General features: G+C 46.8%; 1 protein-coding gene across 15 annotated transcripts in view; it reads right to left on the bottom strand.

The window, feature by feature from the left end:
• ABLIM3 (actin binding LIM protein family member 3) overlaps positions 1-16,567 on the bottom strand; it is a 193,549-nt gene that overhangs the window by 75,672 nt on the left and 101,310 nt on the right. For 8 of the 15 annotated variants that reach the window (XM_089909516.1, XM_089909521.1, XM_089909522.1 and 5 more), the window contains exons 3-4: positions 11,515-11,698; positions 3,138-3,264 (exon numbers count right to left, since the gene is read on the bottom strand). In XM_089909516.1, coding sequence (XP_089765642.1) covers positions 3,138-3,264; positions 11,515-11,698 — 311 coding nt within the window. Of the gene's footprint in view, positions 1-3,137; positions 3,265-9,543; positions 9,657-11,514; positions 11,699-16,567 lie in introns of all 15 variants that reach the window. The other 7 variants (XM_089909518.1, XM_089909519.1, XM_030762775.2 and 4 more) reach the window with 2 other exon arrangements.

The raw sequence follows: 16,567 nt of genomic DNA, 5'->3' as shown, positions 1-16,567 counted from the left end.
TGTGCCCCTGGATCAGTAGAAAACAGGAACCGCCTCTCCCCCGACCACCTCCTAAGTGCTCTATTCTTGCCCAGTGCTGATAACTTATTGGGCAGTAATAAGATTACTGTTAGTTATTCTTATACGACCCTCTACTACTAATAGCCATTGATATCTATTGCTTGGTGTGTGTCAGGCCCTCTGAGGGTGTTTTACATAGGTTATTTCATCTAATCCTTGCAGCAGCCCTATGAGGTTGGAATTATCAGTCTCCCCACTGTATGGATGAGAAAACCCAATTCAGATGACCTAAAGCTGGTTCAAACCCAGACGGTCTGGTTTCTCCCAGGTTGTCATGAGAATTAAAGGACATGGTTCCAGCGTGTCCCAGGGCTCAGCACAGCGCCCGGCCTACAGTGAGTACTTGGCAAATGGCAGCTAGGAGAATCCTCATGATTGCTGAGAGGGGTCTTCAAGGAGGACGTTTGGGGCTCAGCTTTCAAGGGCCCATGTGGAGATGGTTGGAGCATCAAAGAGCTCAGCCCTGCTCCAGCCCTGCCTAGCTCTAAGGACCAGATCTGATGACATCTCTCTGAAGTGCTGATGCCATCTTTCGTACGTAACAGAACTTGCTCACACACACACAGGCCTAAAGAACAGGCATGTCCAGGCTGCTGCTCTGTGGGCACTGCTAGGAGCCCACCCTGGGCAGCAGAGCCATCAGTGTTTCCTGAAGGAGAGTTGGCAATGAGGACCCGTGCTCAGCAAAGTCACCAGGTAAGACTGTTGTTTGAGGGTCCACGAGACAAGCTTCCCCCTCCCCCAACCCTTCCACACTGTGTGGGGATGGGCGGGTGACCCTGCAGGGGGATAGTCATTTGTCAGGAGGTGGGCACAATGAGCCAGAAAAATTTGGGTATAAATGCCAACACCTCCTAATTTGGACCCATGAGGTTGTGAGGCCTTCGGGAATTTGAAATATACATGATTCTAAAAAGACGCAGATGGTAAAAATTAACATTTACCGGGTACTGATTAGGTACAAAGCACAGATCTCTGAGCCCTGACACAACCCTATGAGGCAGGTCGTCTTCTTAGCCCTGTTTTTATAAATGACGAAACTGAGACTCAGAGAAGCTGAGTCCCTTGCTGAGGTCAAGTGGGCTGGGCTTCTAACCTGGGCATCAGTGCCACAGCCAGGGCCTCTAAGCATCAGACACTCTGCTGGCAGATGGATGAAGGGCCCAGAGTCCGGCTGCAGAGGCCCAAGGCGTGGTGGGCAATCTGGGCTGGACCTGCTTGCGAGGAGCTCTGAGCAAACCCTTACTCCCCCAGAGAATTTGGACTGAGGCTCACAAACTCAAGGACTCCCGGCTGGCGACTCACCAAGGGCACTCCTTACTTGGCAGGCACAGAGGTGCATGCCAAACTCCACTAACATGGCCTTCAAAGCTCTCGGGGCTGTGACCTCAGCTCAACCTCTGCAGCTTTGGGCTTCACCTGTGCACACACCCGAGTTCCCACAAACAGGATGGATGTGTCCAGCACCTCCCTGCCCTTGCCCAGGCTGGGCATTCTGCCTACAAGCTTTCCTTCTTTATATTTTCAAATCTTATACCCCTTTTCAAGGTCTGGCCCAAATATCACCATCTTCCATAAAGCTCTCATATATTCCAGATTCCACTTCTGCTAGTTAGAAGTGAACAGTCACAGCCCTTCGCTTAGACCTCTGACACAGACAAGGGTCGTCTAGCTAGCATCTATCTCCCTTTCAGCCAGCAGCAGTACCTCGCCTGGGTTTTCCTGGGAACCACCCCTTCGCACTCGCAGTTACAAAGAACTCACAAACAGCTGCTCTCTGGCTCGAGGGTTGAGATCCTCCTGGCCAGTGAATGGTCAAGAATGGGCATGTGACCCACCGGTGGCCAAATCAGAGGCAGCTGTGGGACTTTTGCTGGAGTTCTTGGGAAAGAAGCCTCTCTCTCTCTGCCAGGTTTGCGAAGCTGCTAGAATGAAAGCCTGGAGCTGCTGGTGATCATCTTTGCTACCATTTGGGGAGGGCCTGCTTGAGAATGAAACAAATGCAGAGGAAGGTAAAGCTGAGAGGGGGAGAGAGAGAGAGACACTTCTGAAGTACTAATGACATCTTTAAGCCCTTGGATTCATCCATGCCAGAAGCCAGAATGCCGCTGGCCTTCCCATTTCTATGAGTCAGTAAACTCCCATTTTTGCTTTTTAAGGGAGTTTGAGTTGGGTTTTCTGTCACTTATGATTGGAAAGGTCTTAAAGAACAGAACTTCTCTTGAGCTCTCAATCACGTATCCCCTGGAGGCACAGTTTCTTATGTATATAGCTTCTCTGTCTTATTTTTTGATAGCAGAAACCATGCATGCTACAAATTTACATGCTCACTGTGTCCTAGCATCGGGCCAGAGGCGATACCTGAGAAGTGTCTGGAGCATAAAGTGTCAAAGCTGTGAGGGTCTGTGGCCCTAATTCTTTTTAGGTACTTGAGTATGTAAACGTGGTCACAAGGGCCTAGCACAAGGGGGCTTGTCTAGTGCTCAGTGTGTAGGCTGGGCCATCTTCCCTGACAACTGTGTGTCCATCATCTCTTACTGCCCTAGTGAGGACAGACACTAAATATAATCATTGGAGCAAATTACTTACTGCCTGAGACAGTTTCTACAGCTTTTCAAATGGGGATACATATCTCATGGGGGTAGTCATGGGACTTAACGTGATAATTCGTGCACAGCAGTTAGTACATTCCTTGTCCCCAATAAAAGCTCAATAAATGGTAGCTAGTATTATTAACCTTACTAAAAAGTTAACATGGATAAATATACAATTGCAAATGGTGTTGGCCCGTATGAAGGAAAAGAATAGGGCAGAATGAGGTCAACTCTGAGGAGAGGGTGTGGGACCCGAGACCAGAAGGGAGGAGCAAGCACGTGCAGAGCAGAGAAGAGTATCTGAGGCAGAGGAAGCACCGCGTGAGGGCCCAAGGTGTGTGGGGTGCTGTTTGCGGCCAGAGTGTGATAGCTGGATGGAAACGGAGGGAGATGCTGCTGGGGACTCAGGCAAGGGTCATGTGCAGCCAGGTCTGGGAGCATGCAGAGGCCAGGCGGGCGGGGCGGGGAGGGGGAGAAACCCACTTGCTGATGTACTCCCCGGTAAGGATGATGCTGCAGGTCTGGCATTTGAAGCAGCTGACGTGCCACTGCTTGTCCAGAGCCAGGAGTGACTGGCCGTGCTTGATCTCCTCCTTGCACCCAGCGCAGTCTGCAAAGACAAGAGGATGTGCTGAGCAAAGCATCCTGGGCCCCTAGAGCCCTGCCATCATCGCACACCTGAGTCAAGGAAACCCCTCCTGGAATGCCAGCTTTTCCACAACTGCTCCCACCCTGGCACTGGCACCTGTCGAGACTCTGCCAGGTGAGGGACAGGCCAGCAGAGCCCTGGCCTCTTGACAAGTGGTCTTGGTGTGAGGGAGAAAGAAAGACCTCCCAGGGTTCCTCCAGAAAGGTCCCTGCTGGTCATCCTGACAACTGTTCATCCAGAATGGACCCTGCACTGCTTCTGCTCTCGAGTTGCTAACTAAGCTCATCCAAGTCTCTGTGACCCAGGGACCTGCAGTATCAGTGTCACCTGGGAGCTCAGAAATGTGCAGCAATGTGGGCCCCACCCAGATTGACTGAATTTTTATTTTTAATTATTTTATTTTTATTGAAGTATGCTTGATTTACAATGTTGTGTTAGTTTCAGGTGTACAGCAAAGTGATTCAGTTACATATATATGTATATATATTATGTATATATATATCTTTTTCAGGTTCTTCTCCATTATAGGTTGTTACAAGATACTAAATATAGTTCCCTGTGCTATACAGTAGGTCCTTGTTGCTTATCTATTTTATGTATAGTAGTGTGTACCTGTTAATCCCAAACTCATTTATCCCCCTCTTTCCCCTTTGTTAACCATAAGCTTTTCTACGTCTGTGAGTCTGTTTCTGTTTTATAAATAAGTTCACTTGTATCATTTTTCTAGGTTCCACATATAAGTGATATCATATGGTATTTTTCTTTCTCTGCCTGATTTACTTCACTTACTATGATAATCTCCATGTCCATCCATGTTGCTGCAAATAGCATTATTTCATTCTTTTTTATGGCTGAGTAATATTCCATTGTATGCATATGTATATATATATATATATATATATATATATATATGTACCACATCTTCTTTATCCATTCATCTACTGATGGACATTTAGGTTGCTTCCACATCTTGGCTATTGTTAATACTGCTGCAATGAGCATTGGGGTGCATGTATCTTTTTGAATTAGAGTTTTCTCCAGATATATGCCAAGGACCGGGATTGCTGGATCATATGATAGCTCTATTTTTAGTTTTCTGAGGAACCTCTATACTGTTTTCCATAGTGGCTGCACCAATATACATTCCCACCAACAGTGCAAGAGGTTCCCTTCTCTCCACCCCCTCTCCAGCATTTATTGTTTGTGGACTTTCTGATGATGGCCATTCGGACTGGTGTGAGGTCACACCTCATTTTTTTGCAGTTTTGATTTGCATTTCTCTAATAATTAGTGATTTTAAGCATCTTTTCATGTGCCTGTTGTCCCTCTGTATGTGTTCTTTGGAGAAACATCTATTTAGGTCTTCTGACCATTTTTCAATTGGATTGTTTTTCTGATGTTGAGCTGTATGAGCTGTTTATATATTTTGGAAATTAAGCCCTTGTCGCTTACCTACTGAATTTTATCAAGATCTCCAAGCACAGTAGAGTTTTCCTCAATGGCAAGGGCCCTGTTTGTGATTTGTGTGTTTTGTGGTTAAATCTATTTTCTTGCCTAGCACCGTGCTCAGCACATAGTTAAGAACTCAAACAGATTTGCTGAATGAGTGTGAATGAGCAGGCCTCACAGCACTCAGGCAAAGGACAGAACTTACCACACACACCTCCTCCCCAACATGATTATATACCAAACGTTTGCCTCCCCAAGTAGCAAGGATTAAAGAGTCTGATGAGATCGTTCCAGAGCAGAAAGGTGCCCTTGCTCTCCATTCCCCTCACCCTGGACTGTGCACTGGAGCCAATATTGAATGTAGGGGGCCCCAGAGTCTGCTTGTCTGCGGAGGGGCAGGAAATAGAGGCAGTGTCCAAGATACTTGGGAGAAGCGGGAAATCCAGGCCTAGCCGACCGGATGTCCCACTCTGGAGGAGGAAAGGGTCATGGTGCAAAGTTTACCAGAGGACAAGCCTGCCTCCTGGCACCAAAGCAAGTGCATACTTGGGAGCAGTGGTGAGAAAAGAGACGGCTATCAAGTTGGGAGAGGCTGGCTGAAGCTCTCACATCCAGCTGGGAGCCTGTCCTGGGAGAGGAGATGAGATGTCCATGCGTCTAAGAAGTGGGTGTGCCCAGCAGGCTGTGGGGAGGGTCTGGGCCCTGATGAAGTGTGTGTATGAAGCAGCTCCCACAGTCCGCGCCTCTTGGCCACACAGCGCCTTTCTAACGTCTCTTAGTGCAAGCTGCGGGCAGGAAGGTCTCCCATTGCAAAATGCTTCAAGTCCCAGGCCTTCAAATGGGGGCTGGGAGAATAGTTTTAGGATTTCTTTTCTCCTGGGATAAGTCTACCCCCACCCTATCCTGATCATCACAGTCTTCAGAATGTCATAGTTTAGAGAGGTCAGGTACCCCCTCCTCTTTTATAGACAGATGGCCTCTGAAGTGACTTGCCCATGCTCCGAACAGTAAAACCCAAGGGCTCAGGCGTCTGGTCCAGCTTTCTAGGCCACAAATGCTGACCTTGTGTCTCTGTGGGCCTCATTGATAGGGTTAAATGATTCCACAGGGGCTCAGAGTTCACAGAGCATTTGGCCAAAGTCCCACGCAATGCAGGAAGCTACAGCATTCTCAACAGGCGTGGGCACCTTCCTCTGTGTCACAGCTTCCAGGGGTGAGCAGCTCACCGCCCCCCCCCCCTTTTTTTTTTCGGTATGCGGTCCTCTCACTGTTGCGGCCTCTCCCGTTGCGGAGCACAGGCTCCGGACGCGCAGGCTCAGCGGCCACGGCTCACGGGCCCAGCCGCTCCGCGGCATGTGGGATCCTCCCGGACTGGGGCATGAACCCGTGTCCCCTGCATCGGCAGGCAGACTCTCAACCACTGCGCCACCAGGGAAGCCCTATTCTCATGTTTTTAACTCATACTCTGTGCATTATCCAATCTCTGATATGAGGTCAGAAGCAATATTCCTGATGTAGGAAGGCCTGCTGATTCCTCCTGAGAATTCTGGCTTACCTGCTCCACATGCTTTTTCTTTTCATGTTATACTGCTCATCCTCCACTCTACAGGCTTCATATTTATCAGGACCTTTTCCTCCCTCTTCTCTCAACTTTCACTCTTGGCCACGCAGTGGAGCCTCAAACACCCCATCCGGGAGCCCGGGTCTGGTGTAACAAGCAGGGTCAGGAAAACCACACCCTGTCCCAAGTTGGATTCTGCAGACCCAGCTGTCCACTCCATTCCTCCTACGTTCCTCTTTATTCCAAAATTACAACCTTCAGCTGGCAGAAAGTATGATTCCACCACTTGTTCCTCCTAAATCCCTCAGTTTACTGGAGACTCTAAAGACCCCAGACAACTATTTTTAGTTTTTTTTGACTGTGTCATTCATTCCACTTAGATCAGCAAAAATCAGTGGGTTTGTGAGTCATAGCAAGCTCCCCACCTCGTTTTAGGCAACTAATCCAGGGAGACAGGACCCTTCCTATTAGCGAGTCATGTCTCTGGTATAGGGTGTTAAGGAAATAGGCTTCAAAGCCAGACTGCCTGGGCTCACATTCCAGTTACATTATCATTATCTGAGTGACTTTGGGCAAGTCATTTATGCTGTCTGAGTCTTAGTTTTCTCATCTAAAAACCATTACTCTTATCTCCCTCGTAGAGTTATTATAATGATTAAATGAGATGTTATATATAGAAAACTTAGTGCCGTGCCTGACAACAGTAATGGCCAATCAATGTTAGCAATAGTGATGGTGGTGGTTTTGGTGGTGATGGTGGTGGTGCTACTGCTGCTGATTCTTCTCAGTGAGGTCTGTGCGGTGCCTGGCAATAGTCACCGTCAATCAATGTTAGCAGTGGTGATGGTGGTGTTGGTGATAGTGGTGCTTGTAATGATGGTGGGGGTGATTGTGAAGATGGTGGTGGTGGTGGTACTTATGGTGGCCATGCTACTTCTGCTCCTGATTCTTCTTGGTGAGATCCGTGAGGAAACACTTCTTCTGCCTGTGATAAGTAATACAATTCTTTTCTCTTGACAGTTCCTAAGTATTCTTCTTGATCTCTTTTGAGTAGATACTGCTCCTGCTTTTCCAGAATGTCTTTACATTCCAGGGATGAAACTTCACACTCCTGTAGCTTCAAGAATACAGCAAGTTTTCCTGCTTTCATTTTCCTTCTCCATGATATGTTCTTCCCCTTAGCACTCTCTTGAATCTTGTTTTAGTTCCCTCCAACCTTGGGGGAACTAAGCAGACCTTCCAACTTCCCCTCAAGTCAGGTGGCTGCCTTGCGTTTACAGCATGGATAATGACCACCTTTAGGGATAAAACATTTCTATGAAACATATGCCCTGTAGATCCACACAGTGATGTCTAGACTTCATGAGTAACAAGATGAGCCATGATCCTAGGCATCCCCCCGGAGACGGCCCACGTGCTCACTTGCTCTTCTATACTCACTCTTCCTCACCTTCTTCACCTCCTGATCTGCAGAATTATGGTGGACACAGCCTCTTCTTGTGGACATGCTCCCAGGCAGGGCTCCCGCACTTAGCCGAGGAAATCTCCCACCTGTCTGAGATTCCCCAAGGCACGCAGTACACGCAACACTGAGTGAAGTAATAGTGAAGTAATAGCAGATTCAGGAATCTTATTCTCAGTTCTCCTTTGGGATGTTTCCTAGACTAAACCTCCAAGCCAACAAAATCCCTCATTTATATTTAGAGAGCATTTTACACACTATGACGTATGTCGGTTTGATTCCCGAATACTGATACACTTGCTGTCCACAAAGTTGGGTAAACTGAGCCACAGGGAGGCTACATGATGGCTGTGCATTCACACAGAAGGATGGCAGCCTCCTGACTCCAGCCGGCTTCCCTCTGTGAACTCACACGTGGTCCCACTGGTGTCTGGGCGCCTTGGCAGCATCAGCCATGGCGCTGTGGTCCTGCATCCCAGCCTTGCTGTCATTTTGGATGATGCTTTCAAGGAGTTATGAAGGATAACAGTGTGTGCACTCAGCCACCTCAAGATGGAAACCTGATCAGAGCGGCAAATTTTTCTTGAGCCCCACCGAAGATACTGACGGAAAGTCTGGGAGCAGATCTGATTCAACTGAAAGAACGGAAGGGCAAGGGAGGGAGCCTCCCCACTGGCCCCCATGCTAATGGAACCCCCGGGAGCTCAGCCCTGCTGACTTGGGGTATTCTGTGCTCGCCCTCCTCAGCCAGACACAGCCTCAGCATGCTGACTCTGCTGGTGCCGTGGCCAGCAGCCCCCATACCACACAGTGATGCCGCACAAGACGCTAATGGGCTTTCATTGATTCTGACGACAAGGCCAGTGAGAGTGTCACGTAACATGAAAGAATGCCGGCGCTTAGCTTGGCTTACCGAGACCCAGGGGGCTGTGTCCGTGTGTGTGTGAGCACATGCAGTCAGTGGCCTGACAAGGGCATCTTGGAACAGTGATTTGGATATCTTACGGCTAGACACGTTTGAATGGAATGGACATTCCACAAATCAGAATGACTGTTCCGAGGCACTATTGATCCTCAGTTCCCCCCAACTCCCCATCTATGTTTTGGTGATAGAACGTGACCTTTACGATGGCCTGCGAAGTGTCCCCCTCATCCCTAGACAGTAGTTCTCAGTCTTAGGAGCAGCAAATGAATCACCCAAGAAGCTTATTAAGATTGTAGATTTCTAGGTCCCATTCCTAGAAGTCAAGAGTGGGCCCAGAAATCTGTATTTTTATCAGTCCTGCAGTGAAGCTGATGTCACGGTCCACGGAACACACCCCAAGGGGCACTAGCACAGCCCTTGTGGCCTTCTCTCATATTCCCTCTTTTGCTAAGATATGTCTGCATATTCTTCTTTAGTGGAGTTTGTAAAAATTGACAGCCACTGGTGGAAAACACTTGATCAGCTCTGTTGCGATGCCCTTGGGAGTGTGGACCAGAGGGGAGATAAGGAGCCCTGCTCATCCCAGGAGAACCACCCAAGTGGCCAACACATGGCACAGGCCATCTCTGTTCACAGTTGGGCAGCCGGTTTTCCCTGCATTTGTGCTTTGGGAAGTTTGTGAGTCTGGGCTGTGTGCCAACTGGGTCATGCTTCAGGAGTCCTCCAGGGTGGGAACCTCCCCCACTTCCCTCCAGGCTGCGGAAGCAGTTAGCGAAGCTGGGAAAGGAGAGCCCTGGGAGATGGCACTCGTGGATGGCGACGTGCCCCGTGGGGAGGACTCACGGCTTGGTCCACGGATCTTGATGGGCTTACTGCTCGTCATGGACTGGGAGCATGTCTGACACAAACATTCCTTCCCACTGAAGGTCACCTTGTCTCCAATGGGGAAAGGCTTCCTGCAAGAGGGATGAAGGAGAAATTCAACACCATCTCTCCAGAGGGTTCCATGTCTATAGGTGACTTGACAACACATGTGCTTGAAGACCTTTGGTAGCACACACTGCACACATAGAGCACCAGGCACATTCAAGTGCTGTTCACGGGGCCAGGCTAAACCACTCAGTTAGGGCCAGGACCAGAGCTGGAGACCCAGTTGGGCCATTTACATGATTTTTAAACACTGGGAAAATCGTGACACTTATTTGGGCTTACATTTCTCTTCTATAATGAAGAGGCTAAGAATGTCTCAGAGGTACTTCCTCTTCCTGGAAGGACTTCTTCCCTCCCAAATTGACCTATCCCCTGTATGTCAGGAAGAACTCATTCAACTCCCCAACTTGCCAAAATTTCCTTCTTTCACTCCACAGGAAGTTTAGACATCCTCAAAGAACCTCTTCCTCTGCTCGCCTGCATTTGCGAGTTCTACAGCTCAGGGGCTCAAGCTCGTCGTGTCCTGCCTCCCTAACTAAATATAAAGTGCATAGAGCCCTCAGTACAGCTGATCCCATCACACAGCAGCTCTCGCTTGTGTGGATTGGGATGCCTGTTAATACGGACTCTGAGTTTATGCCCCCGTAAGCCTGCAGTGGCTCCACTGCCCTTACATTAGCAACATGAACAATGGAGGGAGTGCCAGGGAGGGAGGGGAGCCGTGTTTCTCATCACAGCCCAGGCACTGATTCATGGTAAAAGGACCCGGCATGACCTTGGGAAGGCACCTATTCTCCATGGGGCTTCACAAAACCTCCACTTTAGACCATACGGACCCTACTGTGCAAACTTCCAATGGTTCTGGGATTCCAGGTCTTAAGGGTTGGATGAATGAATGAATTCCACTGGGTGATAATATTTTCTTATGCACTGTGTCCTTAGTCTCAATCAGAAGCTCTAATTGGTTAGTTACTCTAACTGGTAACAAAGAGGTGGTTATTATACGAGGAGAATAATTAATCTATAAATGACTTTCCCAATTAAAAAATGCATACATATACTCCAATCGTGCTTTACTTATGACTTAATCAGAGCAGTCCATTAAATTTTAACATATCTGTGGGCAGCGTTGAGGTTTCTTTATTTTTTCATCTCCTTAATATGGTGCTTAGCATACACTGGGCCCTTAATGTACCTTTGCTAAGTTAACAAGTGACAGGTATGCTGAGGGTGGGGAGGAGGGAAGGGGTGAGCTTTCCATCACCTATCAGAGGTCTTGAGAGGCTAGATAATGATCATTATGATAATGAAGAGAATAAAAGTAGACACAATTTGGTACCAGTCATTGAGATAAGGTCTCTCTGCATGTACCATCTCATTTATCTTCATGGAAACCCAATGAAGTTGGACTGGCTTTGATGTCAATTCACCAATGAAGCAGAGGCTTACAGAGGTGGGGTCACCTGCCAGGGTCATGGAGGAAGGCTATAAATAGATATTCCAGTACCGTATGTGGCTGAGGGTGTGAGAGCCTGAGCCAGATTCATGGATTCCAAACTGAGTTTTGAGAGGCCAGGGCCCTCAGTGGTTCCTTCAGGGCCTTTTGACGGGAAGTGGGAGGCTGAGTGTTGGGGCTCAGATCCTTACGCTGCCTTTGTCTCGGGACAAACCAGTGTTTTATACTAGATCACGTTTGACAAACAGGATTCAGCCGCTAAATGTTTGAAAACCACTAGCCTGTCAGGTCCTTCCTCCCCTGAGATTAGAGGATGCAAGTGTCCAGCAAAAAGCCGAGTAAGCCCCAGGTCTGCCTGGGAAAGGCCATTTCTTCCCTGCTGCAGGATCCCGGGCAGAGGGTCCCGCCCCCGCTGGCCTGCTGCTCACCTGCACAAGCTGCACACGAAGCACCTGGGGTGGTAGGTGCGGCCCAGCGCGGAGATGACCTCGCCCGTGATGAAGTCCCGGCAGCTGTCACAGCGGGTGCCGTAGAGCTGCTGATAGTCCTGGGTGCAGATGTACTCCTGGTTCTTGAAGAAGAAGCCTGACTGAGCCAGGCCACAGCCACACACTTGGGGAAACAAGGCGGGAAACAAAGGCAGGTGAGTCCAGGGAGGGTCTACAAGCATGAGGTTCTCGCTGGGGACAAGGCTGCTGTCTGACTCAGTCGTAACTGGCCAGAGAATGGTGATGCACGGGACCTCATGGGCCTTTGGGGCCAGGGCTCCTTAAAGGATGGCCCGAAGACCACTTGCATCAGAATCACCTGGCGGGCTTCTTGAGCTGCAGCTGCCTGGACCTGAATCAGACTCCCTCGGGTTGGAGCCCAGGCATCTGCATTTTAGCACACTCCCCAGCTGATCCTGATGCATGCTGAGACCACCCATGCTATACAATCCTCTCCAAACATGGAGGAAAAGTTTAAAGCCATGTAGCGCACGCAATGCAACGCAGCTCGTGGTATCATGAGTTTGATGAAAGAATCATTCAGTTAAAAATGCCCTGGGCATTTCCTACGTGCATGAGTCTGTGCTAGGTGAAGACCAGTTAGGATGGCAATGGGATGTATGATTTGAAGATTATAATCCAGCTTCACCATAGCCATAAAAGGTAGATCTGTTCCCAGGCAGGAATGATAAAACACAATCCTTGAAATCCAAAGAGCTAACAATGGATGCAGAGGGAAGACCACATAGAACATACATCAGTGGGGACAGGCCATGGGCTGGTGTAGGTAGCAAGTGCTGTGAGTGGGAGGAATCAATGAAGGCTTTCTGGAGGAGGTAGCATCTAAGTTGAAGTGAAGGAATGGAATGAGCTAAAGCACAAAGGCAGGAAACTACAGGCAATATTTGTGTGGAGATGCGGCTAGGGTAAGGGTGGTGTTTTTAGGGAGTGGAAGGCAATATTACACGAAAATATTGCCAGGCCAGTTGGAGGAAGAGGGGCCAAGTCCAGTTTAAGACGTTTAGGCTTTGTGGGAAACTAGGAAGCCACGGATGGTTTTTCCCCTAGTTTTTAAAATCTTAAATTATTTTGAAAAATCTCGGACATATACAACAGTAGAGAGAAGATTATAATGATTCCCTATCACCCAGCTGCAGAAATGATCAATTGCACTGATCACTTCTGAACAGAGAGGCAACATGATTTCATAAGGTACTTTATAAAGTCTTTTGGGATATCCTTGTGGACAATATGAAGTAATATAGGGCAGATAATAGAAAAGCAGGTGGATATAATTATAGGTGTCTGAACAACTGAATCATGTGGGACTCCCCTCCCCCAGAAGACTTAGAAACGTGGGAAATGAGATTTCCCTCTGAGAGTTAAGTTACGAAATGAACACATAATGGGAAGAGCAGGAAGAGGCTAAGTTTCTTCCAAGAGATTGAATGACTCTCAGGGCCACCAGAACGGCTGAGTTTATTGATCCAGCTAAAGCAAGGATGGGTCAGCCAGGAAGGGGCTGGTCAGCAATCAAAGGAAGGCCACTTGAGAGCTCATTCAAATCCCGAGACCAGCTCCCCTTGTTCTGAGTCTGACAGTCTGACTTTCTACATAGGTTTTGCCTTCGTGAGACAAGCAGCTGATCAGGGCAACATGAACTAGCACAACGGAGAGTTACAGCTCTTGTTTATGTTAATAAACAGGCACTCGGGTTTTATACGTCCGTTTCCCAGAGATGTGGTTAGCATGACTCAACTTTACCAAGCGTGATCCACGGTGGGGAAACCAACAAGATGTTTTCCAAGCCTGTAAGTGCGAGGACCTGGCCTGAACTGGGTGAAATCACCCCAGTAAATACTCTCTTATCTTTAATGGGGAACGTTTTGCAAAAGCAGCCAGGTTAAAAGTAGGAGGGACTTCTAGGTGAATGTCAGAAGTATTTTGCAAGTGTTTGTTCACTCTGCAGGCCAGAGGTAGGCTCCAAAGGCCAAGGTGAGGGAGGGCGGCTCCAAATGTCACAGCACCAGGGGAAACGGTCTAGGACCATGAGAGACTCTGCTCTGGAAGTCAGACCACCTGGGCTATCTAACTCTCTGGGTGACACTGAACTTGGTCCTCTGTTGTTTGGGGCCTCTGTTCACTTCTGTGTAAAGAGCAGAAACTGGACAAGAAATGACCTGAGCTTTTCTTCTGACACTGACATCCTGTGAGTCTAGGAGAAGGTAGGGCTGACTATAAGCCTAAACATTTTAAATTCCACGTGAGGTAGAGCTGGCAGCCACTGGGGACCACCCCTTGCAGAGAGGCGGGGCTTATGAGTAGAAGTGGTGCTGGTGGTGGTGGTAGGTGGGGAAGGGTCCAACTTTCATCAGGCTTCATGAAATCTCATCACAGCAAACAATGCCTGGTCTGGAAGGCAGGCAAGGCCAGAGAACAGGCTGTGCTGGGGTGTGCAGGTGGCAGATCAATTGACTTCATGGCTGTGGAATTAGTCAGCATGGCCTACAACCTCATTGGAAACAGCTCCTGTTTTTTCCCTTCTTTTCTCTCCTTTGTGTCCCCTGCCAACTCCACGTCCAGAGCCACCTCTCCCAGTGGAGAAAACCAGGAGGCCATACGAAAACTTGGAACAATCAGTTCCTTCATTTCCCCCAAGGAGCTGAAGGAGGAAGGTAGAAAGGATGTAAAGGTTGATAAGAATCCCAGGGGTTCCTGGAAATACAGTGGGGAACATGGGGTGGAAGGAAAGCTGGACCAGCACGACAGATGTATTTGAGGCTGAGCAGAGCTCTGCATTCAAATAACAGGAAAGGCCATGGAGAGGGTCTGTAGTATGGAAGTGATGTGGAATTAATACATCCAGGGCAGTCATTATTCTGTGAATCAGAAAAATATAGTCTATTAATTAAAAGAAAGATTATACAGCCTGACAATGGGACAGAATATGGGAACTCAGAACTGCTTTCAGAAAACACAGAATGCTCACTGTAAACATAAGGCCTAGAATAGGACGTGCACACAGCCCTACTGTGTTTCAGTGGAAAATGTACTGTTTTGAGGGTCACTGGACCTTCCTCCATATTCCCATTCTAGCACTCAGGTGCTGTGTGACTTTGAAAAAGTGACCTCACCCCTCTGGAGCTCAGTTACCTCATTTGTAAAATGAGGGGGCTATGTGGTAACTGAGGACACATCCAGATCTGAGAGTCTAGGATTCTGTCATATAATTCTGTTGATTTTCAACTTTTCAAATGAGACAGTTTTATGGAATTTCAAAATCAAAGTGTTAGAAGGGCCCCCGAGGGTGATCTCATTATTTTAAACATTTAAATTGTGAAATATATTATACATACAGAAGATGTAGTAAATATATATGTACAGTGTAAAGAAGAAGAATAAAACATGCTCCCAGCTACTCACTACCGAGTTTATGAAAGAGAACATCACCAGCAGCTCGGAAGCCTGTTTCCATCTCCCTAAGAGCGCCCTGCTTCCCACACCACGCCCCAAATTGTGTTTATCATTCTCTTGCTTTTCTTTACAGTTTTACTACCTTTGAGGTATCTACAAACAATATATTGTTTAGTTTTGCCTGTTTTCGAACTTTATATGGATGGAATCATACTGCATCTACTCTTCTGTGTAATTTACTGCTTCATTCTCTCAGTATTATGTTTTTGAGATTCATCCATGTTGATGCATGTAGTTGTGGGTCATTCATTTTCACTGCTGTGCTGTATTTCGTTGTCTGACTATATCACAATTGATCTATTCCACTGCTGAAGGACATCCAAGCTGCTTGTGTTTTTTTTTTTTCCTTTATGGAAATGCTGCCTTGAACATTCTTGTATTTGTGAGGTGATGTCTCACTGTTTTCCAATAAGTTTTTCCCATTTACATTCCCACCAGCAGTTCTCACTGAGCTATATTATCACAGATACCAGGTAACACCTAACTTTTTATATTTAGTTAACATGGTACAGGTGAAAGGATGTTCTATTGTGATTTTAAATTTAATTTCCCTGATTATTAATGAAATTGAGAATGTTATTACCTGCTTATGGACCATTTGTGTTTTCAAGGTTTATCCACATGGAGCATGTATCAGTATCTCTTTTCTACCGCTGAATAATATTCCACTGTATGGATATACCACACTGTACTTATCCATTCACTGGCTGATGGATATTTGAATTGTTTCAAACTTTTGACTTTATGAATAATATTGCTATGAACATTTGTGTACAAGTTTTTGTGTGAACATACGTTACTTGAGTGTAAGTCTAGCAGTGGAATTTGGAATTGTTGGGGTTATATGGTAACTCTATGTTTACCCCTAGAGGAACTGCAAGATTGTTTTCCAAAGCACCTACACATTTTACATTCCCACCAGCAAGGTATGAGGGTTCCAATTCTTCCACATTCTTGCCAACACTTGTATTATCTGTCTTTTTTGATTATAGCCAACTGAGTGGGTGTGAAGTTTATCTCATTGTGGTTTTATTTGCATTTCATTGATGGCTAATGATGTTGAGCATTTCTTCATGTGCTTATTGGACATTTATATAACTTCTTCATAGAAATGTCTATTCATATCCTTTGCCCATTTTGAAATTTGGTTGTCTTTTTTATTATTAAGTTGTAAGTATTCTTTATATAGTCTAGATACAAGCCCTTTACCAGATATATGATTTGCAAATTTTATCTCCCATTCTGTGTGTTGCCTTTCACATTCTTCATGGTATGTTTTGAAGCAAAAAAGTTTTTAATTTTGATGATGTTCAGTTTATCTATTTTTCCTTAGTTGTTTGTGCTTTGGGTGTCATGTCCAAGAAGGCTTTGCCTAACTTAAGGTCACAAAGATTTACTCCTATATTTTCTCTTAAAAATTTTATAGTTTTAGCTCTTATGTTTAGGTTTTTGACTTATTTTGAGTTAATTTTTTTGTATGATGTGAAGAAGAATGCAAATTTTTTTTCGCATATATATG

Source organism: Delphinapterus leucas, chromosome 3, assembly GCF_059928025.1.
Source record: "Delphinapterus leucas isolate spDelLeu-1000000601 "Yukka" chromosome 3, BTC_Dleu_Yukka2, whole genome shotgun sequence".
NCBI classification, from domain to species: domain Eukaryota; kingdom Metazoa; phylum Chordata; class Mammalia; order Artiodactyla; family Monodontidae; genus Delphinapterus; species Delphinapterus leucas.
The sequence above is the reverse complement of the archived record's forward strand: the minus strand, read 5'-3'. Positions and strand labels throughout refer to the sequence as shown.